The sequence below is a fragment of the Nycticebus coucang genome, chromosome 8, assembly GCF_027406575.1.
Source record: "Nycticebus coucang isolate mNycCou1 chromosome 8, mNycCou1.pri, whole genome shotgun sequence".
In the NCBI taxonomy this organism is placed as follows: domain Eukaryota; kingdom Metazoa; phylum Chordata; class Mammalia; order Primates; family Lorisidae; genus Nycticebus; species Nycticebus coucang.
In genome coordinates, this window is record NC_069787.1 from 109,602,857 (window position 1) to 109,628,768 (window position 25,912).

General features: G+C 35.7%; 1 protein-coding gene across 2 annotated transcripts in view; it reads left to right on the forward strand.

The window, feature by feature from the left end:
- The window catches only part of TRPC1 (transient receptor potential cation channel subfamily C member 1), a 78,662-nt gene that overhangs the window by 16,355 nt on the left and 36,395 nt on the right, over positions 1–25,912 (forward strand). The window contains exons 3-5 of one of the 2 annotated variants that reach the window (XM_053598583.1): positions 5,357–5,458; positions 10,618–10,820; positions 24,401–24,532. In XM_053598583.1, the coding sequence (XP_053454558.1) occupies positions 5,357–5,458; positions 10,618–10,820; positions 24,401–24,532 (437 nt within the window). The remainder of the gene's footprint in view (positions 1–5,356; positions 5,459–10,617; positions 10,821–24,400; positions 24,533–25,912) is intronic. The other variant, XM_053598582.1, reaches the window with a different exon arrangement.

A 25,912-nucleotide genomic window follows, 5' to 3' on the forward strand; every position in this document is an offset into this window, starting at 1 on the left:
TAGTTTAAATGTTAAACACTTAAAGGCATAAGCTTCAGTTACCTAGAAAATAAGTTTGTAAAGAAATTAGTTCCCTGAGCTGATGATTCTGGGTAAAAGGGGTATGAAATAATAATTTTGTCTTAACGAATAACAATAATATTGTTATATGTATATGTTAGTAATAGTTCTGCAGTAAACATGGTTATTTCACATACTTGATCACATTCAAACATCATAGTCAACGTGCATAGCTGTTATGTTTTATAGATCAGAAAACTGAGGCTCATAGACTTTAATGAATTGCTCAGAGTGATAAAATTAGGGCAAAACTAAGATTTGAACTTAAGCTTCTGACTGCAAATCCCATGCTCTTTCTAGTTTACTGTGTAGTGTTCAGGTGACCTGAGTCTTACTTTACTAATCAACAAATGTCCAAAGCCTTTGGTTGGGTATGGTTGTGGGGAAATGAATAAATAAAACATTGGTTCTATACTAAAGGATCTTAAAATGAATCAGACAATTAAAGTGTATATGAATTAAAGTGGATTAAATGATACAAAGGCATATTTGACAATTCTGGACTAGTAATAGTACTTGACCTTTGCATATTGCTTTGCAGTTACAAAGGGCTTTCATGTATCTTGTGTTATTATCAGTGGTTCTCAACCAAATGATTTTGTCCCTATTAGGGGACATTTGGCAATGTCTAGAGATATTTTTGGTTTCACAGAGAGGTCACACCTGGCGTCTAGTAGGTAAGAAGCTAGGGATGTTACTGAATATCCTGCAACTGCCAGGACAGCCCCCACAACAAAAAATTACCTGCCCCCAAATTTCAGTAGTGCTGCTATTGAGAAACCTTATTTTATAATTACACTTTTGTGGTTCAGTATTAATGCTTTTGAAATATAAAAAAAGCCAGATCACTGTGGATTGGAGCTATCAAGGTTTCATTGGACGAGTGTCAGCTGAGCTCAGCCTTGAAATACTAATAATTAATCATACTGGCTCAGCGCCCATAGCACAAGCGCAGTGGTTACAGCACCAGCCACATACCCCCAGGCTGGCGGGTTTGAACCTGGCCCGGGCCAGCTAAACAGCAATGATGACAACCTCAACAAAAAATAGCCGGGTGTTGTGGCAGGCGCCTGTAGTCCCAGCTGCTTGGGAGGCTGAGGCAAGAGAATCACTTAAGCCCAAGAATTTGAGGTTGCTGTGAGCTGTGATGACATGGCACTCTACCAAGGGTGACATAGTAAGACTCTGTCTCAAAAAAAAAAAAATTAATAATACTTATTTAGCACTACTTTGTGCTAGGAACTTAAATATATTCATTACTTAATACTCACATAGCCCGCATTTTATAGAGGAGGAAACTTAGGTACAAAAATTGAGTAACTTGCCCAAAGTCACTCCATAAATGGCAGTTCTGGAATTTGAACCCAGGTTATGGCTCCAGAGTCCATCCTCTTACCTACAGCCCTCACCTACTCTCAAAAATGTATAGATAGGCAAGAAAAAGGGGATGTGGAGAAGGATATAAACAAAGGCACATGCAACATGTATTCCTAAGACAGTAAATTGATGTAGACTTTTGGAACAAAATATTTGGGTTAGAGAGTAGAAATTACCAGGATAAATAAAACTTGTATACCAGGCTAAAGAATTTGGATCTTATATAATAGATAGTGGGGTATCGTTAGATGATTTTTGAGAAAGGATGTGATACATGTCCAGTGGTATTTTCAAAAGATGAATCTAGTGGCTGAATTTAGTATAGATTGGGAAATGGAAAGTGAGGAAGACTAACTTATGTGAGCAAATTTTGTTGTAATCCAGATATGAAGAGGTTAAGTTCTGAATTGGAATAATGGCTGTAAGAAAAATAGTGGCTATGAAAAGACAGACATGAGAGGTGCTATAAAGGAACAATTGAGAGATCTTAGTGAATATTTTAATTTGGAAAGGGAAATAGTGAAGCAGTCCAAGATGGTTTGGGAATCTTAAACATAGGTGACTGGGAGAAACAGGAAAGAACAGTAGCAAGTTTAGAAGAAAAGTCAAGCTTTGGGACAAAGGAGTGTGAATTCTCGTTTTAGACTTGTTGATTTTGGGAATATCAGGCAGGCCCCAACAGTCACAGATGAAGATTATGTCTGTAGGGAGAGGTCAGGCTAAAGAGATAACAGAAGACAGTCATGGGCATGGAGATGACAATCAATAATGTGAAAGTAGGTGACATAATGGAGAAGAGCAAAGTGTTGGTACAGATTCATTCTTAGGGAACATCTACATTTAACAAAAGGGATTACATGGAAAGAGTTTCATTAAAGAAGACCAAATAAATGGTTATACATGTCAGAGGCAGTTAGGATAGTACAGCATGGTGTAAACCAAAGAAATACTTTAATATGTTACTTAGAAAGCAAGAAAAATGAGGAGATAGAAAAGATTTTTGTATTTTGAAAGTATGGTATCAAACAACAACAAAAAAAATTGCCGGGCGTTGGGGCGGGCGCCTGTAGTCCCAGCTGCTTGGGAGGCTGAGGCAAGAGAATCGCATAAGCCCAAGAGTTAGAGGTTGCTATGAGCCGTGTGACGCCACGGCACTCTACCGAGGGCGGTACAGTGAGACTCTGTCTCTACAAAAAAAAAAAAAAAAACAAAAAGGGCGGCACCTGTGGCTCAGTGAGTAGGGTGCCAGCCCCATATGCTGAGGGTGGCGGGTTCAAACCCAGCCCCGGCCAAACTGCAACAACAACAACAAAAAAAGAAAGTATGGTATCAGTAGAATTCGAGAAAATGACACACTTTGAATTGAGAAGTATGATGCAATGAAAGGAAAAAAATTTTGAGTGGTAAGAAAAAGGGTTAAATCTAGCCTGGCATCGTGGCAGGCGCCTGTAGTCCTAGCTACTGGGAGGCTGAGGCAAGAGAATCACTTAAGCCCAGGAGTTGGAGGTTGCTGTGAGCTGTATGATGCCATGGCACTCTACCAAGGGCCATAAAGTGAAACTCTGTCTCTACAAAAAAAAAAAAAAAAAAAAAGAGGATTAAACCAAATTAGCAAAGAGTTGAATAGGATTTAATATTTTGGAAGGTGGGAGCTGGAGCTGGTATTTCTGCAAAGGAAGGACCAAGGTCCTATAAAAGATTAGAGAACATTAAATAGAATACTACAGTGGATAATTTAGCTTTGGAAAGAAAATAAGTAGCTTCTTAGTCTAAGCTTATGGGAAAGAGTATGGGAATTGTTGAAAAGGCAAATTCTAAGGTCACAAGGAAGATAGCAACCTCGTAAATATATAAGGAAATGTATCGAAGAGACTTTAGTAAGGAATTATCAAATATTTGAGAAATTGGGAAACAAAATTAGTGAGGACATTTTATATATTTGTTTATTTTTAAAATAATTTAAAACTTTTTTTTTAACTTCAAAACTGCCATCAGTTTATCACAATAACATCATTTGTTCAGAGTAAGTCAATGGTAACTATTTACATGAAATTTTTATATAAACCAATATATTTATAGCTGAAGCTTATCCTTTTAAGCATTAAAGGATTTAATATGTTTATTCTTTACTAAGTAATGTATCTGAATATAATTTAACTTTACCATCATAAGTTGGAATCATTTTATTTTGCTTCATATGGTCTGAAACTAGTAATACATTTGTCCTTACATTAAATGCCTTCTGACTGCTGTGCATTCCTTGATAGTCATTTTGCTATACTGGTATTTTATCTTTTCAGTGGTAGTGGTCAACTTTGGCAGTTTTTCCTTCCTTTTCCTCTACGTTGTTAGTTTTCATCTAGCTGTTTTCTTATTCTATAACAATCTGAGGAGTTCTTGGTAAAGCCAGATATTCATCATTTATAGATAATTCTAAGTTAGGATACTTGAACCTGTTTCTTTTGGGAGAGTACCCACAGAATTAGTTTGTGACAGCTCAATATGTTGCCTTTTTTTTTTTTTTTTAAGTTGCAGCTGGATCCCTGGCTATGTTTCAGTTGCTTAAAGTTGCCTGGTGCTTGACATTGAGAGCAATGAATGACATTACTATAGTCAGCTTTAGGAGTTAGAATTAAAAATTACAAACGAAATATTTAATAGTAATGGATACAGGATGTTTTTTATTTGCTTCAAGGGAATATTCTAAAAGCTGAAGAGAAATGTTTACAGAAGAGAAGAATAATGATCCTAGAACTTTAAAGCATAGAAAGGCTGCAGCCCCAGTATTCCTGAAAGTGTTAATTGATAAAACAGTAGATTAAATTTTCCATCTAGGTTGGGAGTTTTGCCAAGGAGAAAACATAGACACTTCCTAATGGTTGAATGAAGACTCTAACCCTTTCTTCAGGGGTACAAAGTCCTATTTTTTGATACCCACATAAAATCTGCCCTTTTTTCTCTATTTTTGATATCCAGATATAGTTGGTAAAAGCTTTATTTTTTTTAACTACAGAGAACATTAAAGATCTTACATAGTTTGATTCTCAAGAGCAAAAACACTGATTTAAGTAGTTATTAAAGATTATAGCCAGTTAAAAATATACAGACTGAAAATAATTAGGGTTTTTTCCTAGATTAAATCATTATTTATCCCCAGGTTTTCCTTTATGATTTTCCTTGAAAAGCCAAACTAAACCCTGTTGTTATGGTTTTCACTAGGACTAGGCTTTATTACAAAGAGTTGAAAAGTTCCCATTTCCTCAGAGTCTATTTACTTTTTCCTTTTATCAAAGTTGAATCTTCACGATGAGCCATAGATTGGGAGTGTCCCTACAAACTTTGGTAGCCTAATTCTTTGTAGTCTGTCCTTGATAAAATTAACAATACTAATGTCAAACCTGTACCATTTCAGTTAGCCATATGTGTTTTAAAAATGAGAGGAGAGAGCTCTCCCTTTATATATGTATTTTCTATTCTCCTCAGTCCTCATTGTTGCATTAGGGATCATTTTTATTAGACTGAACACAATGTGTAGTAATAGTTCTTAACAATTTCTTAAATAGATTTGGAACGTTAAGGTTCTCTTGGTCCACAATCCAAGAGTAAAGATCTTGAAAAAATTTTTTCAATTTTAAACACTGCATGGATCAGCACTGTTCCATTAATAATCCCTTCTTTCAAGCATTCATTATTTTACTAACTCATGCATTGAAACCAGGACAAAAGTGTGTACATTTTAGTACACAGAAGTATTATTTAAGGAAAGCAAATGTACTATTTTTACAGTCTAAATATTTGAAAATTCAATATTACTATATATAATACAGTTTAAATTTTTTTAAATAGCTTTATTTATGAATAAAAAATAGTTCACCTTTTCATCTTCCGTTTTCAGTTTTAACTTTTTTTTGTTTTGAAGTCTGCAGATGCACTTTTGGTGGCAATCGACTCTGAAGTAGTGGGAGCTGTTGATATACTACTTAATCATCGACCAAAACGATCATCAAGACCAACTATAGTAGTTAGTACTCTTAAATATTTATTAATTTGGATTTTTAAACCAAAATATATCTCCTGCCCCATTGCCATTTTTCTTTCCCAAAATTTATTTTGTTTTAAAATTAGATTTTTTTCTTACTCTGTAAAATATTATTTTAAAGTAAGTAGACACTTGCAAGAATAACAGTATTGCTTTCAGGATACTTTTTTCAAGTTAGTTGATATTTCAATAACTTTGTCAGCGTGGACCAGTATTTTTTAAATGTTTAGAATATTCTGCAGGTAAAGTTGAAAATGTAGATTAGTTTCCAGAAAATAAGAATTAAATATAAACAATGAAAACTTAAAAGTGGAAGAAAGTGTAGGTGAATGTTTAGCTGTGAGTAAAAAGGACTTTTGAAGCATAAAAGCAATGGACAGAAATCAGAGTGCCATGATCTTTGCTGTTACAGAAGTTAAATTTCTGGAATTCAAACATTAGGCAAAATTTGGAAAGCAGATGGATAACTGGCAAAACATTTGCAACATATATCATCACAAGTTAATAATCTTAAGTTAGACAAATTGATGAAAAACACCAAAATTATATTAAAAGGGACATGAAAAAATCTTAGAAAATACGAAACATTAAATCTTACTGATAAGATACTAATTTTTACTTATAAAATTAGCAAAGATATTATAATAACCATTGATGGCAAGGGAGTATTACAGTCTCATATACTACTAGTGAGGCGAGTATGGAAAGTATGTTGGCAGGATGTGTCATGAACAAGAAAAATGTTCAGATTCTTTAACCTATTGCTTTCTCTTCTAGGAACCTATCAAGGAAATAGATATGTGGACAAATAACGTTGATTATAAACTTACGTATAGTAGTGAAAAAAAAGCCCATGTGACATAATCTAAACATCTCCAAATTGGAAGATAGGAAATATAAATAGTAGTGTATACATACAATGGAATATTATACAATCATTAAAATGGTATTTTTGAAAGAATATTTAGGAAGATGGAAAAGTATGATAAAGTAAGTAAAAAAATGAAGATAGTAGATTATACACATAATTTGATCCCAGGTTAAAAGTATGCATAGAAAAGATCTGTATGGAAGTGCAACAAAATGTTACCTATCATTTGTCATCTCTTATAGATTAACTAAATTAAGGATTTTTTTCTTACTCTTGTTTTTCTTTATTGCTTTTGTAATTAAGGAAGATAGTCGCTATTAAATAAATGCTAAAATATATTTATCAAATTAAAAACATATAGCATTATTGGTGGAGGTATAGTGAAACAAGCAGTTTAACTAAGTGCTGGGAATATAGTATTGGTTATACTCTGGAGAAAAATATTGTTTTAAGAAAGAATTATAGGGCAGCGCCTATGGCTCAGTCGGTAAGGCGCCGGCCCCATATACCGAGGGTGGCAGGTTCAAACCCGGCCCCGGCCAAACTGCAACCAAAAAAATAGCCGGGCGTTGTGGTGGGCACCTGTAGTCGCAGCTACTCGGGAGGCTGAGGCAAGAGAATCGCCTTAAGCCCACGAGTTGGAGGTTGCTGTAAGCTGTGTGAGGCCACGGCACTCTACCAAGGGCCATAAAGTGAGACTCTGTCTCTACAAAAAAAAAAAAAAAAAGAAAGAATTATAAATTGGTTGCTGAATATCTGCTATTATCTGAGAACTATGAGCAGCTCTGCTGAATTGCATGCATTATCATATAATTGAAAAAATTTGCTCTCATTTAGACTATTAAAAAGTATGACTTTCTTCAGAGGATAGTAATCTAGTTTAAGTGAAGGTAAGAAGCCAATAAGAGAAGAAAAGGACAAAGAATATAATTCCTATTCAGAGGATTAGTAATATGTAGAATAGTGTTCAATTTTCTACCACTTATCCTGTAGTTATAATATAACTATTATATTTTGGTATACCTGTTCTACCTTCTAACCTTTTAACCCATTTCCTTTTCTGTGGGGGAGAGTAGGGTATGGTGTGCTAGAGTATTGGAACCACTGACTGTTTTTATTATATCACCTTAATCATTATCAATTAAATCTTAGAATAGTAAGGCCTTAGCAGTCTTCACCTACTCAGTGAAAGAATACTTCTGCTGTATCTCTAACAAATAAAAATCATTCACCCCTTATCTGGGTGTTGTGGCGGGTGCCCGTAGTCCCCAGCTTCTAGGGAGGCTGAGGCAAGAGAATCGCTTAAGCCCAAGAGTTGGAGGTTGAATGTCAAGAGTTGACCTCATGGCACTCTACCGCTGGTGACATAGTGAGACTCTGTCTCAAAAAAAAAAAAATCTTGGGCGGCGCCTGTGGCTCAGTGAGTAGGGCGCCGGCCCCATATGCCGAGGGTGGCGGGTTCAAACCCAGCCCCGGCCAAACTGCAACCAAAAAAAAAAAAAAAAATAGCCAGGCATTGTGGCGGGCGCCTGTAGTCCCAGCTGCTCGGGAGGCTGAGGCAAGAGAATTGCTGAAGCCCAAGAGTTGGAGGTTGCTGTGAGCCGTGTGACGCCACGGCACTCTACCGAGGGCCATAAAGTGAGACTCTGTCTCTACAAAAAAAAAAAAAAAAAAAAAAAATCTTTCACCCTTTATTTGAAGATGTAGAGTGACAGCAAGATCACATTTTATCAACCCTGTTACTTCTAGACCAGCGGTTCTCAACCTGTGGGTCGTGACCCATTTTAACTGTATTAAAGGGTCATGGCATTAGGAAGGTTGAGAACCACGTTCTAGACAGACCATATTAATTTATATATATATATATACACTTTGTTTTTTCATTTCACTGAATTTGCTCTGTATTCTTGGCTTGTCAGATTTTCATTTTAGTCATTGACTTTCAAATCCAGGTTGTTTATTTGATAATCCAGAGATTATATTATTAACAATGAAATTATGAACTATATATATCTAATAGTATTTTTCATATAATTAAGTATATTTCATGGGAAACATGAGGGCCACTTTTATTTTAAGGGATTAAATGTAATTTTCTCTTCTTTGTAACCAGTAATGCAGTGATAAAGAGAGAAAAGGGCTAATTTTAGGTTACTTTATAATTTTTAAGTAAGTTCATTGATTTGAAATCTGCAACAATAAGTGGGAAGTATATGAACGAACTTTGTAAAAGAGGATAAAAGAGATAAGTATATCTGAAAATAATAAAACTTACCAGTAAACAAAGTAAATTAAAATTCCATGTTGGCATTTTTCACTCATAAATTGGGAGTGATCATGCCCAGTACTGTTGAGTAAAACTTTAATGTTTAGGGTTAGAGTTAGGGTTATACATTCTTATATTCTTATATGTAGGGTTATACATTCTTATATTTTTGGCAGTATAAACTATTATGAGGACTTTGATGCTGTTCATGGCCTTTAGACTAATAATTCCATTTCTGGGATTCTATGTTAATGAGATAACCCTAAATTTGGAAAAAGTTATTTTCATAAAGATGTTTATAACAGTGTTATTTAAATTAGCAAAATAAAATACTTGAACATAGTCTATGAAGTCTCTTACATTGCCTACAAAATTCTGTACATGAACATTTTTCCCTGAAGGTTATAGCTTTATGAGATTGTTGAAAAGATCTTCAAAATATTAAGAAACACTGTTTTTTTTTTTTTTTTGTAGAGACAGAGTCTCACTTTATGGCCCTTGGTAGAGTGCCATGGCGTCACCCAGCTCACAGCAACCTCCAACTCCTGGGCTTAAGCTATTCTCTTGCCTCAGTCTCCCGAGTAGCTGGGACTACAGGCGCCCGCCACAACGCCCAGCTATTTTTTTTTTGGTTGCAGTTCAGCCGGTGCCGGGTTTGAACCCGCCAACCTCGGTATATGGGGCTGGCGCCTTACCAACTGAGCCACAGGCGCCACCCAAGAAACACTGTTTTTAATCATTAGTTTAAAACTTAATATTATCACCTACTACTTATGCAAAAGATGTCTTCAGAAGAGAGGTAGAGAAAGGACTAGAAAGACTATACTGTAAAATGTGCTTTGAGTAGTAGGAAAATGGGTATTTTTTCTTCTTTGTGATTTTCTCTTATTTTTCATATATTTTGTAATGAGTATAGACTGCTTTTACAATCTTAATAAAAATTACCAAAAAATGTGAACTTGATGAGCTTACAACGTGGAATCTCTGGGAAACCTCTGCAAAAAAGTGAGAAGTATTGGAAAGAATATGCAGTATTTGAGAAATACTCAACCTTTTTATTTAACTCTGATTCTTTAATTACTATTATTTTTCCCCTTCATTTCATGCTCTCACCAGGCCCATGGGACCAGGTAGAGCAGTGGTTCTCAGCCTTCCTAATGCCACGACCCTTTAATGTAGTTCCTGTGGGTCGTGACCCACAGGTTGAGAACCGCTGATATAGAGGAAGGAGCTCTCTAGTTCCAGAGTAACGCAAACCTAAATTCAGATCAGCACCCAGCCACCCTATTGTGTGGCTCAGGCACATTAATTTCTCTGAGCCTCAGTTTCTTCATGGGCATTATAGGCTATTGTGAGGATTAAATGAGATGATAAATGTGTAAGTATCTAACAGTTCCAGAACTTATTAAATAGTTGCTGTGATTTTTAGCGTTTTGTGCATTTGTAATAGGAAATAGTATATGTAATGATTTGGAATGCTAAAAAAGTTTACAAGATAAAGATTGCTTTCTATTTATTTAATACTTTCCCTTATAGGTAGCTTCATTGTTGTCAGTGTTTCAAGGTTTGCCATAGACATGAAATTCTTGACGTTTTTCTTATACATTTTTACTTTTATTATTTTTAACATTTTTGTTTTTCAAGTATATTCTTTTTCTAACATTCTTGTTCTTTATCCTTGTCATGCATGATTCTATAATCGTGTGAAAATTAAATAATTTTTCCAAAGGTATTTCTGTAGATATCCTCACCACTTTGTTAGGAAAACAACTCTAGTTTTATTAATGTTACTTATTAAAGATTTTATCTTTTATCATTATAATGAACACATTAATTAGAGTTAAATTTTGAAGTTTAAAAATTTAGTCCAAGTAAAGTGTTTAACTTATACATTAAAATAATTAAGTACTTTGTCTTCTTGTTTTTTTCATTTTATTCTTCAGATAAATATATTTTTTAAAGTCACAAATAATAACTTTGGATATTTATATAAATATTTTTCAGAAACTAATGGAACGAATTCAGAATCCTGAGTATTCAACAACTATGGATGTTGCTCCTGTCATTTTAGCTGCTCATCGTAACAACTATGAAATTCTTACAATGCTCTTGAAACAGGATGTGTCTCTACCTAAGCCCCATGCAGTTGGTTGTGAATGCACATTGTGTTCTGCAAAAAACAAAAACGACAGCCTGCGACATTCCAGGTTACAAAATTAAGATTTTGATAAATAGATGTATGATGTAGTAAAGTATATATACTAAGAATGTTGTTTTTTTCTTTTTTTTTTTTTTTTTGGTTTTTGGCCGGGGCTAGGTTTGAACCTGCCACTCCGGCATATGGGACTGGCACCCTACTAAGAATGTTGTTTTTTTTTGTTAGTGTTCTTTCTATGTAGCTTTTAAGAAGTGTAATGCTGGGATGACTTGTGAATGGCAAACTTCTAGCTCCTTTGCTTGTACAATGAGTTCTGCATTTATAAGAAATGTTTACCAAATGCTGAATGATTAGGAAAATTTTCTTGAACTTCTGATCTAAGGTGATCCTCCTCCCTGGGCCTCCTAGAATATTAGGATTACAGGCATAAGCCACCATGCCTGGCCTTTTTCTTTTCATTTTCTTTGATAGTGTCTTTGAGGAGCATACCTTTTAAGTTTGGTGAGGTCTAATTTATCAGTTTTTTATTTTGTGAATTGTGTTTTTGGTGTGACAACTGAAACATTTGCCTAATCCAAGCTCACAAAGATTTTTATGCGTTTTTCTAGAACTTTTATAGTTTTAGGATTTACTTTTTTATATTTCAAAATATTAAGAGGAGTTGAATGATTTTGTTAAATGGATACACTGAATAATGTTGAAGTCAGGGCTTTCTCTGGGCCTGCCACCAGGATCGTGTTCATTATACCACATAGGTAGGTTTTTATCCCTTACCCCCCTCCCACTTTACCCTCTTCTTAATTTCAGTGTTATTTACATCTCTTTTTCCCTGTGTGTACCATTGTTTAGCTCCTACTTATTAGTTAGAACATGTGGTGCTTGTTTTTCCATTCCTGAAATACTTCATTTAGGTTAATGGTCTCCAGTTCCCTCCAATTTATTGCAGATGACATTATCTTATTCCTTATTATAGTTAAGTAATACTCTATTTTTTTTGTGTGTGTGTGTGTACAGGATATCCATAAAGTTGGTATGCAATTTAAAATAGTTGACTATCTACTCATGTGTTGCTGGGCACTTGGGTTGATTCTACATCTTTGCAACTGTGAATTGTGCTGCAATAAATATTTGAGTGCAAATGTCTTTTTAATAGAATTTTTTTTCCTTTGGGTAAATCCCTAGTAGTGGAATTGCTGGATCAAATGGTGGTACTACTTTTGCTTTCTTTGATGTATCTCCATACTACTTTCCATAGAGGTAGTACTAGTTCGCAGTCCCACTAGCAGTTTATAAATGTTCCTTTCTTTCTGCATCCATGCCAGCATGTTATTTTGTTACTTTCTGATAACCTCTATTCTCACTGGAATTAGGTGGTTTTGATTTGCATTTCCCTGATGATTAGGGATGTTGACCATTTTGTCATATTTATTGGGCTTCAGTCTGTCTTCTTTTGAAAAGCTTCTTTTGCCCCCCTTTTTATGGGATGGTTTGATATTTTTTTTCTTGCTGATTTGTTAGACTTCTTTATAGATTCTGGTTTTCAGCCCTTTATCAGCCAAATATTTTCTCTCATTCTGTAGGTTGTATATTTACTCTGTCAATTGTTTCTTTGGCTGTACAGAAGTGTTTTAATTTAATCAGATCCCATTTATTAATTTTTGTTGTTGCTGTGATTGCCTTTGTTGTCATCTTTATAAATTCTTTGCCTAGGATGGTATCTTACAAAAAAGAGTTTTTTCAATATTTTCTCCTTCTCATTTTAATTCTGGCCTTAGGACTAGCCTATGAATGAATCCAAAAAGGCCTAGAATGACAAGAATATGGTAATTAGTTTAAACAAAACAAATGATTTCGACTCATTAAACTATGAAAATTACTTATAATTAGCGTTCATGCCATCAGTCTTCACAAACATCGTCTTAGCCTTCAACATCATCTTACAGCCCTATTAGGAGTATTAATCTTTCGATCACACCTTATATCATCCCTGTTATGCCTAGAAGGAATAATGCTATCAATATTCATTCTATCTAGCCTAAGAATCCTAAATCTGCCCTTCACTTTAGCCACTATTATCCCAATCATCCTATTAGTATTCACCACCTGTGAAGCTGCCATAGGCCTAGCACTTCTAGTAATAGTATCACCTACGGCATAGACTACGTTCAAAACCTAAATCTCCTCCAATGTTAAAAATCATTATTCCAACAATCATATTATTCCCAATAACCTGATACTCCCATTACCTCACACTATGAATTAATACTACAACTTATAGCTTCATAATCAGCTCAATCAGCCTCTACCTATTGCATCAACCTAATAACAACCTAAACTTCTCCACAACCTACTCCTCTGACACCCTGTTCACCTCTCTTTTAATCCTAACAACATGATTACTCCCATTAATAATTATAGCAAGCCAACATCGCCTATCTAAAGAGCCACTTACACGAAAAAAACTCTACATCTCAATATTAATCTCCCTACAAATATTTTTAATTATAATATTCTCAGCATCCAAACTAATTTTATTCTACATCCTATTTGAAACCAGAGTAATTTCTACCTTAATCATCATTACCCAATGGGGTAATCAAACAGAACGACTAAACGCAGGACTGTATTTCTTATTCTATACATTATTAGTATCACTCCCTTTACTAGTGGTCCTAATTCACACTCAAAACTTTTTAGGGTCATTAAACTTACCCATAATACCCTTTTGTGCCCAAAACATATCAATTAACTCCTGATCCAACAACCTAACATGAATAGCATGCATGATATCTTTCCTAGTAAAAATGCCTCTCTATGGCACCCACCTATGACTTCCTAAAGCCCATGTATAAGCCCTGATCACAGGGTCAATAGTACTAGCAGCAATCCTAAAACTCGGCGGATATGGAATAATACGCATTACCACTATCCTAAATCTACTCACAGACTCCATAGCCTGCCCTTTCCTAGTTTTCTATGAGGCATAATCATAACTAGCTCCATCTGCTTATGACAAACAGATCTAAAATCACTAATCGCCTACTCTTCAGTAAGCCACATATCCCTCGTAATCATAGCAATTCTAATCCAAACCCCATGAAGCTTCATAGGAGCAACCACCCTTATAATCGCCCACGGCCTAACATTGTTTATAATATTTTGCCTAGCCAACTCAAACTACGAACAGATACAAGCCGAACCATAATTTTAGCCTGAGGCCTACAGGCACTACTCCCCTTAATAGCACTCTGATGACTAATAGCAAGCCTCACCAACCTACTCTACCTCCCTCAATCAACCTTATTGGTAAACTACTAATTATCATCACATCATTCACATAATCAAAACTATCATTTCTACTCAGAGGACTAACTACACTAATCACATCCCTTTACTCATTTACTACAACTCAATGAGGCAAATTCACTCACCACATCTCTAACATCAAGCTATCCTTCACACGAGAAAAATACCCTAATATCAATACATATTCTACCCCTATTATCACTGTCCCTTAATCCAAAAATCATTTTAGGACCAACACTTTGTAAATATAGTTTAACAAAAACATTAGCTTCTAAATCTAACAATGGAAGACCCAATCTTCTTATTTATCAAGAAAGAATGCAAGAACTGCTAACTCATGCTTCCGCGTATAACAATACAGCTTTCTTAACTTTTAAAGGATAGAAGTTATCCATTGGTCTTAGGAACCAAAGAATTGGCACAACTGCAAATAAAATTAATCAATATAATATTATCAACAATAACCTTCACCACATTAATTATCTTAATCTCACCTATTTTCCTAACCTTAACCAATACCCACATCTCCTTCCCAAATGTAGTCAAATCATCAATTTCATGCACTTTTACTGTCAGCCTCATCCCAGCCCTACTATTCATTTACTTAGGCCAAGAATCAGTAATTACAAACTGACACTGAACAACTATCCAAACCCTAAAACTCTCAACACACCTAAAACTAGATTACTTCTCCATACTGTTTATGCCAGTAGCACTGTTCATAAGATGATCTATAATAGAGTTTTCAATGTGATACATGCACTCCAACCCCCAAATAAACCAATTCTTTAAATATCTCCTCCTATTTCTTATTATAATGATAATACTAGTTACTTCCAACAACCTATTTCAACTTTTCATCAGATGGGAAGGAGTAGGAATCATGTCCTTCTTACTAATTAGATGATGATATGGTCGCACAGATGCAAACACAGCCTCTTTACAAGCTATCTTATTCAACTGTATCAGACATTGGATTTTTCCTATCAATAACTTGATTCTTACTCTACTCAAACTCATGAGAAATACAACAAATATTTATTCTGAACCCTAATACCAAAACCTTACCACTTATTGGTCCCCAGCAAATCTGCTCATTTTGGCCTACACCCATGACTACCATCAGCAATAGAAGGCCCACCCCCATCTCAGCCGTACTCCACTCCAGTACAATAGTAGTTGCAGGTGTATTCTTACTTATCTGATTTTACCCCCTAATAGAAAACAATAGAATAGTCCAAACTTTAACTCTATGCTTAGGCACTATCACCACCCTGTTCACAGCAATCTGTGCCTAACACAAAACGACATTTAAAAAATCCTAGCATTCTCTGCTTCAAGCCAACTCAGACTAACTATTAGTAACTATTAGTAACTATTGGCATTAACCAACCACATCTAGCTTTCCTTCACATCTGCACCCATGCTTTCTTCAAAGCCATACTATTTATGTGCTCAGGCTCCATCATTCATAACCTAAACGATGAACAAGACATCCGAAAAATAGGGGGCCTATTCAAAACCGCACCCTTCACTTCTTCCTCACTAATAATTGGCAGCCTAGACCTTACTGGCATGCCTTTCCTAACAGGATTCTACTCCAAAGACTTAATCGTCAAAACCGCAAACACATCTAATACCAATGGCTGAGCCCTACTGATCACTCTAATCACCACCTCCCTTACAGCTGTCTACAGCACACGCATCATTTTCTTTGCAGTCCTAGGACAACCACGCTTCCCCACAATAGTCATCATTAATGAAAATAGCCTATTACTTGTTAATTCAATCAAACGCCTAGCAATCCGCAGTATCTTGGTCAGTTACCTCATCTCCAACAACATCCTACCCATAACTATCCCTCAAATAACTATACCAGCCCACCTAAAACTAACCATCATGGCAGTAACAATCCTAGGCTTTTCCCTAGCAATAGAAATTAACCTAATAACCACTAACCTAAAATTCAAACACACTCACATGCCCTACATTTTCTCTAACTCCCTAGGATTTTTCCCAGCAGTACTACATCGATTACTACCAGACCTAGACCTAAAATCAAGCCAAAATATATCCTCTCTCTTACTAGACCTTAACTGACTAGAAAAATCAATACCCAAAAACCTCTCACAACTACAACTCTCTATCTCAAAAACCGTATCTAACCAGAAAGGCCTAATTAAACTTTATTTCACCTCCTTTTTAACCTCAACCCTATTAATTCTTCTAATAATTTAATTCCCCCAAGTAATCTCAATAACAATAAAAATACTAACAAACAGTGATCCCCCTGGTATAACTAAAAATCAATTCCCATAACTATATAAAGCACCAGTACCTGCAGATTAGACACGAAAAGGCCCAGTTCCCCCAACATCATACATCTCCCAATCCCCTATTCCATCAAAATTCATCACCAGCTCTACCCCAACATAATACTCACCTGCCAGTAAAATCAAAAACATCTCCATTGGCTCGGCGCCTGTGGCTCAAGCGGCTAAGGCACCAGCCACATACACCTGAGCTGGCAGGTTCGAATCCAGCCCAGGTCCGCCAAACAACAATGATGGCTGCAACCAAAAACATCTCCATTATTACACCTAACAACAATGCCCCTCAAATTACAACACTTGAACCCCAAGACTCAGGATACTCTTCAGTAGCCATAGCCGTAGTATAACCAAAAACCACTAACATACCACCTAAATAAACCAAAAACAACATCAACCCTATAAAAGACCCCCAAAACTCATCACAATTCCACAACCAGCCCCACCACTAACAATCAAACCTAACCCCCCATAAATAGAAGGCTTTGAAGAAAACCCCAGAAATCCTAAAATCAAAAATATACTTAACAAAAATACTATATACATTATTCTCACATGGGATTACACCATGACCAATGACATGAAAAATCACCGTTGTAATTCAACTACAAGAACTAATTACCAACATTCGAAAACATTGTCCCCTAGCAAAAATTATCAACCATTCATTCATTCATCTCCCCGCACCATCAAACATCTCATCATGATGAAATTTCGGTTCCTTACTAGGACTATGCCTTATAATCCAAATCATCACAAGACTATTCCTAGCCACACACTGCACATCAGATAAAACCACAGCATTCTCCTTCGTAACCCATATCTGCCGAGATGTCAACTATGGTTGAACCATCCACTACCTACACACTAATGGAGCATCCATATTTTTTATCTATCTATTCATCCATGTTGGCCATGGACTTTATTACAGATCCTTTACCTTCCTAGAAACCTGAAACATCAGTATTATCTTACTATTTACAGGAATAGCCACAGCCTTCATAGGCTATGTCTTTCCATGAGGACAAATATTCTGAGGCACCACTGTAATTACAAACCTTCTCTCAACAGTCCTTTACGTAGGAACAAGCCTGATAGAATGAATCTGAGGGGGCTTCTCAGTAGATAAAGCTACTCTTACACAATTCTTCGCCTTCCACTTTATCCTTCCATTCATTATCACAGCCCTCACCATAATCCATCTCCTCTTCCTTCACGAAACAGGATCAAACAACCCATCAGGAATTTCTTTAGACTCCAACAAAATTCGTTTTCACCCATACTTCTAGGAGTAATCCTTCTACTGCTAACACTATTCGCCCTAGTACTATTCTTCCCCGACCTCTTAGGAGACCATGACAACTACACCCCAGCCAACTCCCTAAATACTCCACCACATATCAAACCAGAATGGTATTTCCTATTTGCCTGTGCCATCCTACTATCTATTCCCAACAAACTAGGAGGAGTCCTAGCACTTGTATTCTCCATCCTCATCCTAGCCTTCATCCCCTCTCTACACATGGCCATACAACGAAGCATAACATTCCACCCATTAAGCCAATGCTTATACTGAGCACTTGTAGCTGACCTATTAATCCTTACCTGAATTGGAGGACAACCCATAAAAAACCATTTCATCACCATTGGCCCAACAGCATCTATCCTTTCTTCCTCATCATCCTAATTCTTATATCACTAACAAACCTATTGGAAAACAAATTACTCAAATGAAGAAATAGTGATGCCTGTTGGGGGCCAGCATCCTCCTAGTTCTGACGTAGGGACTAGGCTTGAGTGGTAAAAGGATCAGAAGAATCCTGCGAAGAAGAAAACTTCTGAGATAATAAATAGATTATTCCATATCGAAGTCCTTTTTGAACTGCTAGGGTATGATGGCCTTGGAATGTGCCTTCTCGTACAATATCTCATCATCATTGAAGTATTGTCAGAGTATTAGCTGGGAAGCCTAGAGTTAATAGAGTGGTAGAGTTGAAGTGGAATCATATGATTAGACCAGATGTTGTGAGGAGGGCTGATAAGGCACCTACCTGTGAGGGGCCATGGGCTTGGCTTTACTATGTAGAAAGTGTGCATTTGGTGGGTCATTATGTGTTATGTAGGTATAAGCTGACTAATAATGTGAATACGTATGCTTGGATAAGGGCTACTGCGAATTCTAAAGCTGAGAGTAAAATGAGAATAATAAATCTAATTGAGGCTGTGGCCGGGCTGATTGATGAGAGTGCTAGTGTAGCACCTCCAATTAAGTGCATGAGAAGGTGTCCTGCTGTGATGTTAGTTGTATGACCAGAGCTGCGGGTGGATGAAGATGCTGATAGTTTCAATGAGAATTAACATAGAGATTAAGGGGAGAGGTGTTCCTTGTGGCAGGAAGTGAGCTAATAATGCTTTTGTTTTATGGCAGAAACCTGTAATTACTGTGGCTGCTCATAGCGGGATGGCTATGCCAAGGTTTATTGATAGCTAAGTAGTTGGTGTAAAGGTATGCGATAATAAGCCTAGAAGGTTTGTTGATCCAATAAATATGGTAAGTGAGATGAGTATTAGAGATCAAGTCTGTCCTTTTGTATTGTGAATGATTATTAGTTGTTTTTAAATTAGTTGGATAAGTCATTGTTGCATAGAGGGTTATTCAGTTGTTAATCGGTCGTATTGGAGCCGAAAATAGGATATGGGGAAATAATAAGGATTATGGTAGGTAATCGTATTGTAGGGGTAATGAAAAAGGCAAATAGGTTTGGGTTCATTTTTTCTCTCATGAGTTATCTTGTTTATATGTTTTTAGGGGGGGTTGGGTGGGGTTGGGGGTATGTAAAGTTTGAGAATTTCAGTTGAAATAAAATGAATAGTGTTAGGATTATGGAGAGAATAGTTGTAGTTCATGTTGATGTGTCTAGTTGTGGCATTCACTGTGGAGAGATTATAACTTTCAATCTTTAACTTGAAAGGTTAATGCTGATTAGCTTCACAGTGATATAGAGAGTCTTAAGAAGTCCCTCTTCAAAGTACTTCTGTGGGACTAATTCAAGTATGATGGGCATAAAGCTGTGGTTAGAGTCACAGATTTCAGAGCACTGGCCATAGTAAATTCCGGTCGGGAGGTTATGAGAGTTGCTTGGTTTAGGCATCCATTTTTGATGCCTAGTGCTAGGACTGTTCATTAGTGAAGAGCATCTTCGGAGGAAATTAGCATATGCATAGATATTTCTGTTGGTAGAATTATTCGGTTGTCAACTTCAAGTAGTCTTAAGTCGCCTGGCTCTAGATCTGGGGTAGGTACTATGTATGAGTCAAAGCAGAGATTATCATAATCTGTGTATTCATAGCTTCAATATCATTGGTGGCCTATTGTTTTTTGGGTTAAGGAAGGGGTGTTAATTTTATCCATCATGTACAGGATTCAGAGCGATGGGAGAGTGATAAGGATGAGGATTACGGCAGACAAGATGGTTCATACTGTTTCTACTTCTTCTGTGTCTATAGTGCTTGTATGTGTCATTTCGATTGATAGTATTAGGGAGATGATATATGATATTAATGAGCTAATTATAAACACGATCATGAGAGTATGGTCATGAACGTATAATAATTCTTCTATAACAGGAGAGGCAGCGTCTTGGAAACCAAGTTGTCACATTTATTGGCTTGCATATGTTGAACCATTCTTGCATCCATGGGATATAATTCACATGATCCTGGTGAATTATTCTTTTGATGTGTTATTGGATTCAGCTTGCTAATATTTTTATGAGTATTTTTGTGTCTGTGTTCGTCAGAGATACCCGTCTGTAGTTTTCTTTTTTTGTTTAATCCTTTCTTGGCTTTGTTATCAGGGATGATACTGGCATCATAGAATGAATTAGGGAGGATTATCTTCTTCTTAATCTTTTGGGACAGTTTCCGTAGGCATGGCATTAATTCTTCTTTGTAGGTCTGATAGTATTTAGCTATGAATCCATTTGGTCCTGATCATTATTTTGCTGGGGGATTTTTTTTTTCTTAATGGTTCGATCTTGTTACTCATTATTGGTCTGTTTAGGAGTTCAGTTTCTTCCTGATTCAGTCTCAGGAGGTTGTATGTTTTCAGGAATTCATCCATTTTCATTAGTTTTCTAGTTTTTGACTATATTGTTCATAATAGTCTCTGATCTTTTGTAATTCTGTTGTATCAGTTGTAATGTCTTCCTTTTCATTATTGATGGTGTTTATTTGAATCACCTCTCTTATTATTCTAGCTGCTGATTTATTGCTTTTCTTTATGTTTTTGAAGAACCAACTTATTGTTTTGTTGATCTTGTGTGTGTACATGTGTGTATGTGTGTTTGATCTCTAATTCATTTAGTTCTGTTTTGATCTTTGTAGTTTTTTTCCCTTTTGCTAATTTTGGACGTGGTTTATTCTGTTTTTCTGATTCCTTGAATTGTGATGTTAGGTTGTTAATCTGTGATTTTTCTAATTTTTGGATGTAGGCATTTAAGGCTTTAAACTTCCCTTGCACCACTGATGTTGCTGTTTCCCACAAACAGGGTATATTGTGTTTTCATTTTCATTCATTTCAAAGCATTTTAAAATTTCTGTGTTTATTCATTCATTGACCCAGTGATTGTTGAGGAACAAGTTCTTTAATTTTTATTTTTCTAGTTGCTGAAGTTCCTCTTTGTATTAATTTCTATTGATAGTTTTATTCCATTGTGGCTTAAGAAAACAATATGATTTCAATTTTGAAAACTTTGTTAAGACTTATTTTGTGGCTTAAAAGTTGCTATATTGTAGAGAAGGTTCTGTAAATTGATGGAAAGAATGTATATTCTGTAGTTGTTGAAAAATTTAAATCCAATTTTTTTTATTGGTTTTCTGTATTGATCTATCTATTCCTATGAGTCACATGTTGAAGTCCTCCACTATTGTTGTTTTGCTATCTATCTATCTATTTATTTATTTATTTATTTATTTTTTGTAGAGACAGAGTCTCACTTTATTGCCCTTGGTAGAGTGCCGTGGCGTCACACGGCTCACAGCAACCTCCAGCTCTTGGGCTTACGTGATTCTCTTGCCTCAGCCTCCCGAGCAGCTGGGACTACAGGCGCCCGCCACAACGCCCGGCTATTTTTTTGTTGCAGTTTGGCCGGGGCTGGGTTTGAACCCACCACCCTCGGTATATGGGGCCGTCGCCCTACTCACTGAGCCACAGGCGCTGCCCATATCTATTTAATTTGAGTAATATTTGATTTATGAATCTGGATGCTTCAATGTTGGGTGTGTACATACTTAGTTTTTTTATATCCTCTTGCTGAATTGATCCCTTTATCATTATAAAATGACCTTTATCTTCTTTATTTTTTTACTATTTTTGATTTAAAATCTGTTTTATGTAAGTATAGCTACTTCTGTTTGCTTTTGGTTTCCATTTGCTTGGAATATCCTTTTCCACATCATTATTTTCAGTCTTATTTGTCTTTATGGGTAAGGTAAGTTTTTTGTAAGCAGTATAGAATTGAATCATATTTCTTATCTTTTCTGCCAATCTGTTTCTTTTAAGTAGAAAACTTTAAGTCATTTCCTTTCGACTTTTTTTAGCCTTTTGCTCAGGCTAGAGTGCCATGATGTCAGCTTAGCTCACAGGAACCTCAAACTCCTGGATTTAAGCAATCCTCCTGCCTCAGCCTCCTGAGTAGCTAGGAAATATAAGCATCTGCTATAATGCATGGCTAATTTTTCTATTTTCAGTAGAGGTGGGGTTTTGCTCTTGCTTAGGCTGGTCTGGAACTCCTGAGCTCAAGGGATCCTCCACCTCAGCTTCCCATAGAGCTAGGATTACAGGAGTGAGCCACCATGCCTGGTGCATGCAATGTTAATATTGATATTTGAGGCTTTGTTCTTGTCATATTGTTAGTTGATTTCTAGTTATTTTATAATTTCTTTGTTTCTTTTTCTTTTTGCCTTCGTGGTTTGCTGAACTTCTATCACACTGCCTTTTAATTTCTTTCTCTTCCTCCTTATTGTTATCGTTTTATAAGACTTACAGACTTTGTTTTCATGATGGTTAATATTAACCTTTCATTTCCATGTTTATGGCTCCTTTGATCATTTTCTGTGGGATTGGTGAATTCTTATTATGAATTCTCTCAATGTTTGCTTGTCTGGGAAGCCTTTATTTCTCCTTCATTTATGACCTTTATTGTGATGGGATGTAAAATTTGTTATTGGCAGGTTTTTTTTCTTTCAGCTCTTTCAAAATGCAATCCCAGTCTCCCCTGGTCTCTGAGGTTTCCTTTGAGAGTTCTGCTTTTAGACTGATGGTGATTTCTTTTCAGATGACTACATGCTTGTCTCTTGCTAATTTTAATATTCTCTCTTTTCATGTCAACTTTAGTTATTCTGATTATAATATATACTGGTGAAGTCCTTTTTTATTGTATTTGCCTGAAGATCATTGGACCTTCTGGTTATGAATATGTGACTCTCTTGTTCTGGAAAGTTTTCTTCAATTATTTCCTTAAATACTATGTTTTGTAAACTTTTTGATCTTTCTTCCCTTCAGGAATGCTGATAAACCTTAAGTTTCAGTACTTTATATAGTCCCAGATCACTTTGCTTTGTTCATTCTTTTTCATTCTCTTTTCCTTGTTTTTGTCTGACTGGATTATTTCTAAGGACCTGTCTTTAAGATCTGAAATTATTTTCTTAGGCTCGGTCTGGTCTATTACTGAAGCTTTTTAATTATTTCTTTCAATGAATTTTGCAGTTTCAGAATTTTGTTTTATTTTTTATCATCTATCTCCTTAGTAAATTTCTCATTCATTAGCCAGGCGCCTGTAATCCCAGCTACTCGGGAGGCTAAGGGAAGAGTATCACCTAAGCCCAGGAGTTGGAGGTTGCTGTGAGTTGTGTGATACCATGGAACTCTACTGAGGGCAATAGAATGAGACTCTGCCTCTACCAAAAAAAAAAAAATTCTCATTCATATTCTAATATGATTTTTCTGATTTCCTTTTTTTTTTTTTTTGAGACAGAGTCTTACTACCTCGCCCTGGGTAGAGTGCTGAGGCATCACAGCTCACAGCAACCTCCAACTCCTGGGCTCAAGCAATTCTCTTGTGTCAGCCTCCCAAGTAGCTGGGACTGCAGGCACCCACCACAATTACCCAGCTATTTTTTTGTTAGTTGTCATTTGTTTAGCTGGCCTAGGCCAGGTTTGAACTTGTCCGGCTTGGTATATGTGGCTGGTACCATAACCACTGTGCTGGGCACCAAGCCAGATTTTTCTGATTTCTTTGTAATTGTTAAATTTCTCTTATACATCATTGAGGTTTTTTAGAATCAGTATTTAGACTTCTTTATCTGGTATTAAGAGGAATTCTCTTTGATGGGATCTGTTGCTGGACAGTTGTTGTGGTGCTTTTGTGATGTAATATTTTCTTGTGTTTTCCTATTTAGATATTGAAATGTGAACATCAGTTAATTACAGAAGCTAAAAGAAATACTTTTCTATTAGCTAGAGATTATGTATAAATGAATGAGTTCATCCTTAAAACTTGAGACATCTTCCAAATCATAAGCAGGCTGAATGACTAATGTCTTATATACATTGAGCATACTAAAATAGTTTTTTCATAGGAAATAAAAAATTTAACAATTATCTAACCCATATCATATCAAAAACTTACTAGTTACTAGCATATTTTGTTTAAAATTATCTTGGGTTCATGAAGAGAAATTTAATTGAATCTATGAAAACTGACAGTAAAACACTTTTCTTAAAAGTAAATGATACAAATTAATATATCCTCAAATATTTAGTTTTTAAGTCTTTTTTTATAGAAGTTACCTTGTAATAAGTATGTTCATAGTTTCTATTTCCTTTTAATTTTACAATATTTTAAGTATAAACTTATGAAAATTATAGGCTAAAATGTTAATTCTGTGTGTATTAGTTTATTTTACATAATGGAATCCAATGTTACTACAGGTTTCGTCTTGATATATATCGATGTTTGGCCAGTCCAGCTCTAATCATGTTAACAGAGGAAGATCCAATTCTCAGAGCATTTGAACTTAGTGCTGATTTGAAAGAACTAAGCCTTGTGGAGGTGGAATTCAGGTGGGAATGAATAGAAATTATAAATGATATGTCTTTTGTTTCAAATCTTCAATCTGAGTTTATTCATAGGCCAATTTATAATTTGTATGTATTTACACTTGTTACAAGATGGCCACACCTGTTGCACTTATTGGCATTTTCCTTTTCCCTAAAAGGACCAGACCTTGGTGCTATAGATTACTTCTACCCTATTTCCCCAAAAATAAGACATCCTCCAAAAATAAGACCTACTCACAGGAAGGATAAGATGTCCCCTGAAAATAAGACTACCGCATCTTTGGGAGCACACCTTAATATAAGACACTGTCTTATTTTCGGGGAAACAGGGTAGCACTCTGTTACTCTTTAACCACCCTTAATCTCCTTCCCCTGTTTCACCTGACCAAGGACATTCTAGAATAGTGTGAAAAGTAGTAGAATTGTAGTCTAAAGCAAGAGCAAACTTTTTAGAATTGCTGTCTGTCACAGTTCTCCTCATTCCCAAATGCTATGATCATCCTTGGGGACTTAGATCTTTCAAAAGCACATCAAATGCTTTCTGTATATCAAAGATATTCCACACACACAAACATAGTCTCTTTCCACTGTTTACTCAGATTTTCTGGTAGAAGAAACGTATGTGTAATACATATAAATTTAATGGTAAAATACTACTAATTAGGAGGTATAAACACCCAATCTGAGTTTCTTCTAAAATGAAGCTAACGTGAAATTCTGGCAGGGAAAAAAGAAAGGCTTTGGGAAATCAGCCTATTAAACTACTAATTTAAAGGTGTAAAAGTATCCTCAGAAAACTACCATTAGTAAAGTTGCGCAGAAACTTTGAGATTTTCTGGTATAGGAGAGTATCCCTGGTGACCTCTGAAGAAAGAGGAATTAGTATTTCTTGTAAGCCACCACTTTAAGGTTTCTATTGGGCATCTGTAACTATCCCCACCTTTTCTTTCCTGTCCACCTGCTATTGAAGCCCCATGTCTTACGTGGCACCTCACCAGTGACTTGATAAAATTGGGAAAGTTCAAATTTCTCCTTACTTAAAATGGGAATAAGAAATTTGCAATTTTCTTTAGCCTTAACAGCACTATTAAAAGAAAAAAATACCTGTTTGTCAGTTTTCTAGTTTGGGAACTATTGTACTTTAATTTAGATAAGTTAAACTTTATTTAAACTCAGTCTGACAAAGTATGTACTTTGATGAACATCTAAGATGTGGTTAAAAGTGTAACTTGCTGCTACTTTTAATTTTATTGGCATATGAGGCTGTTAATAAATTATTCTATTTAAATATAAGGAACTTTCTGTAGTAATCTTATAAATTTAGTTCTGAGTTACCGTATGAAATAAAACTTATTCAACTTCTTTTGAAAAGAATTTGAAGCA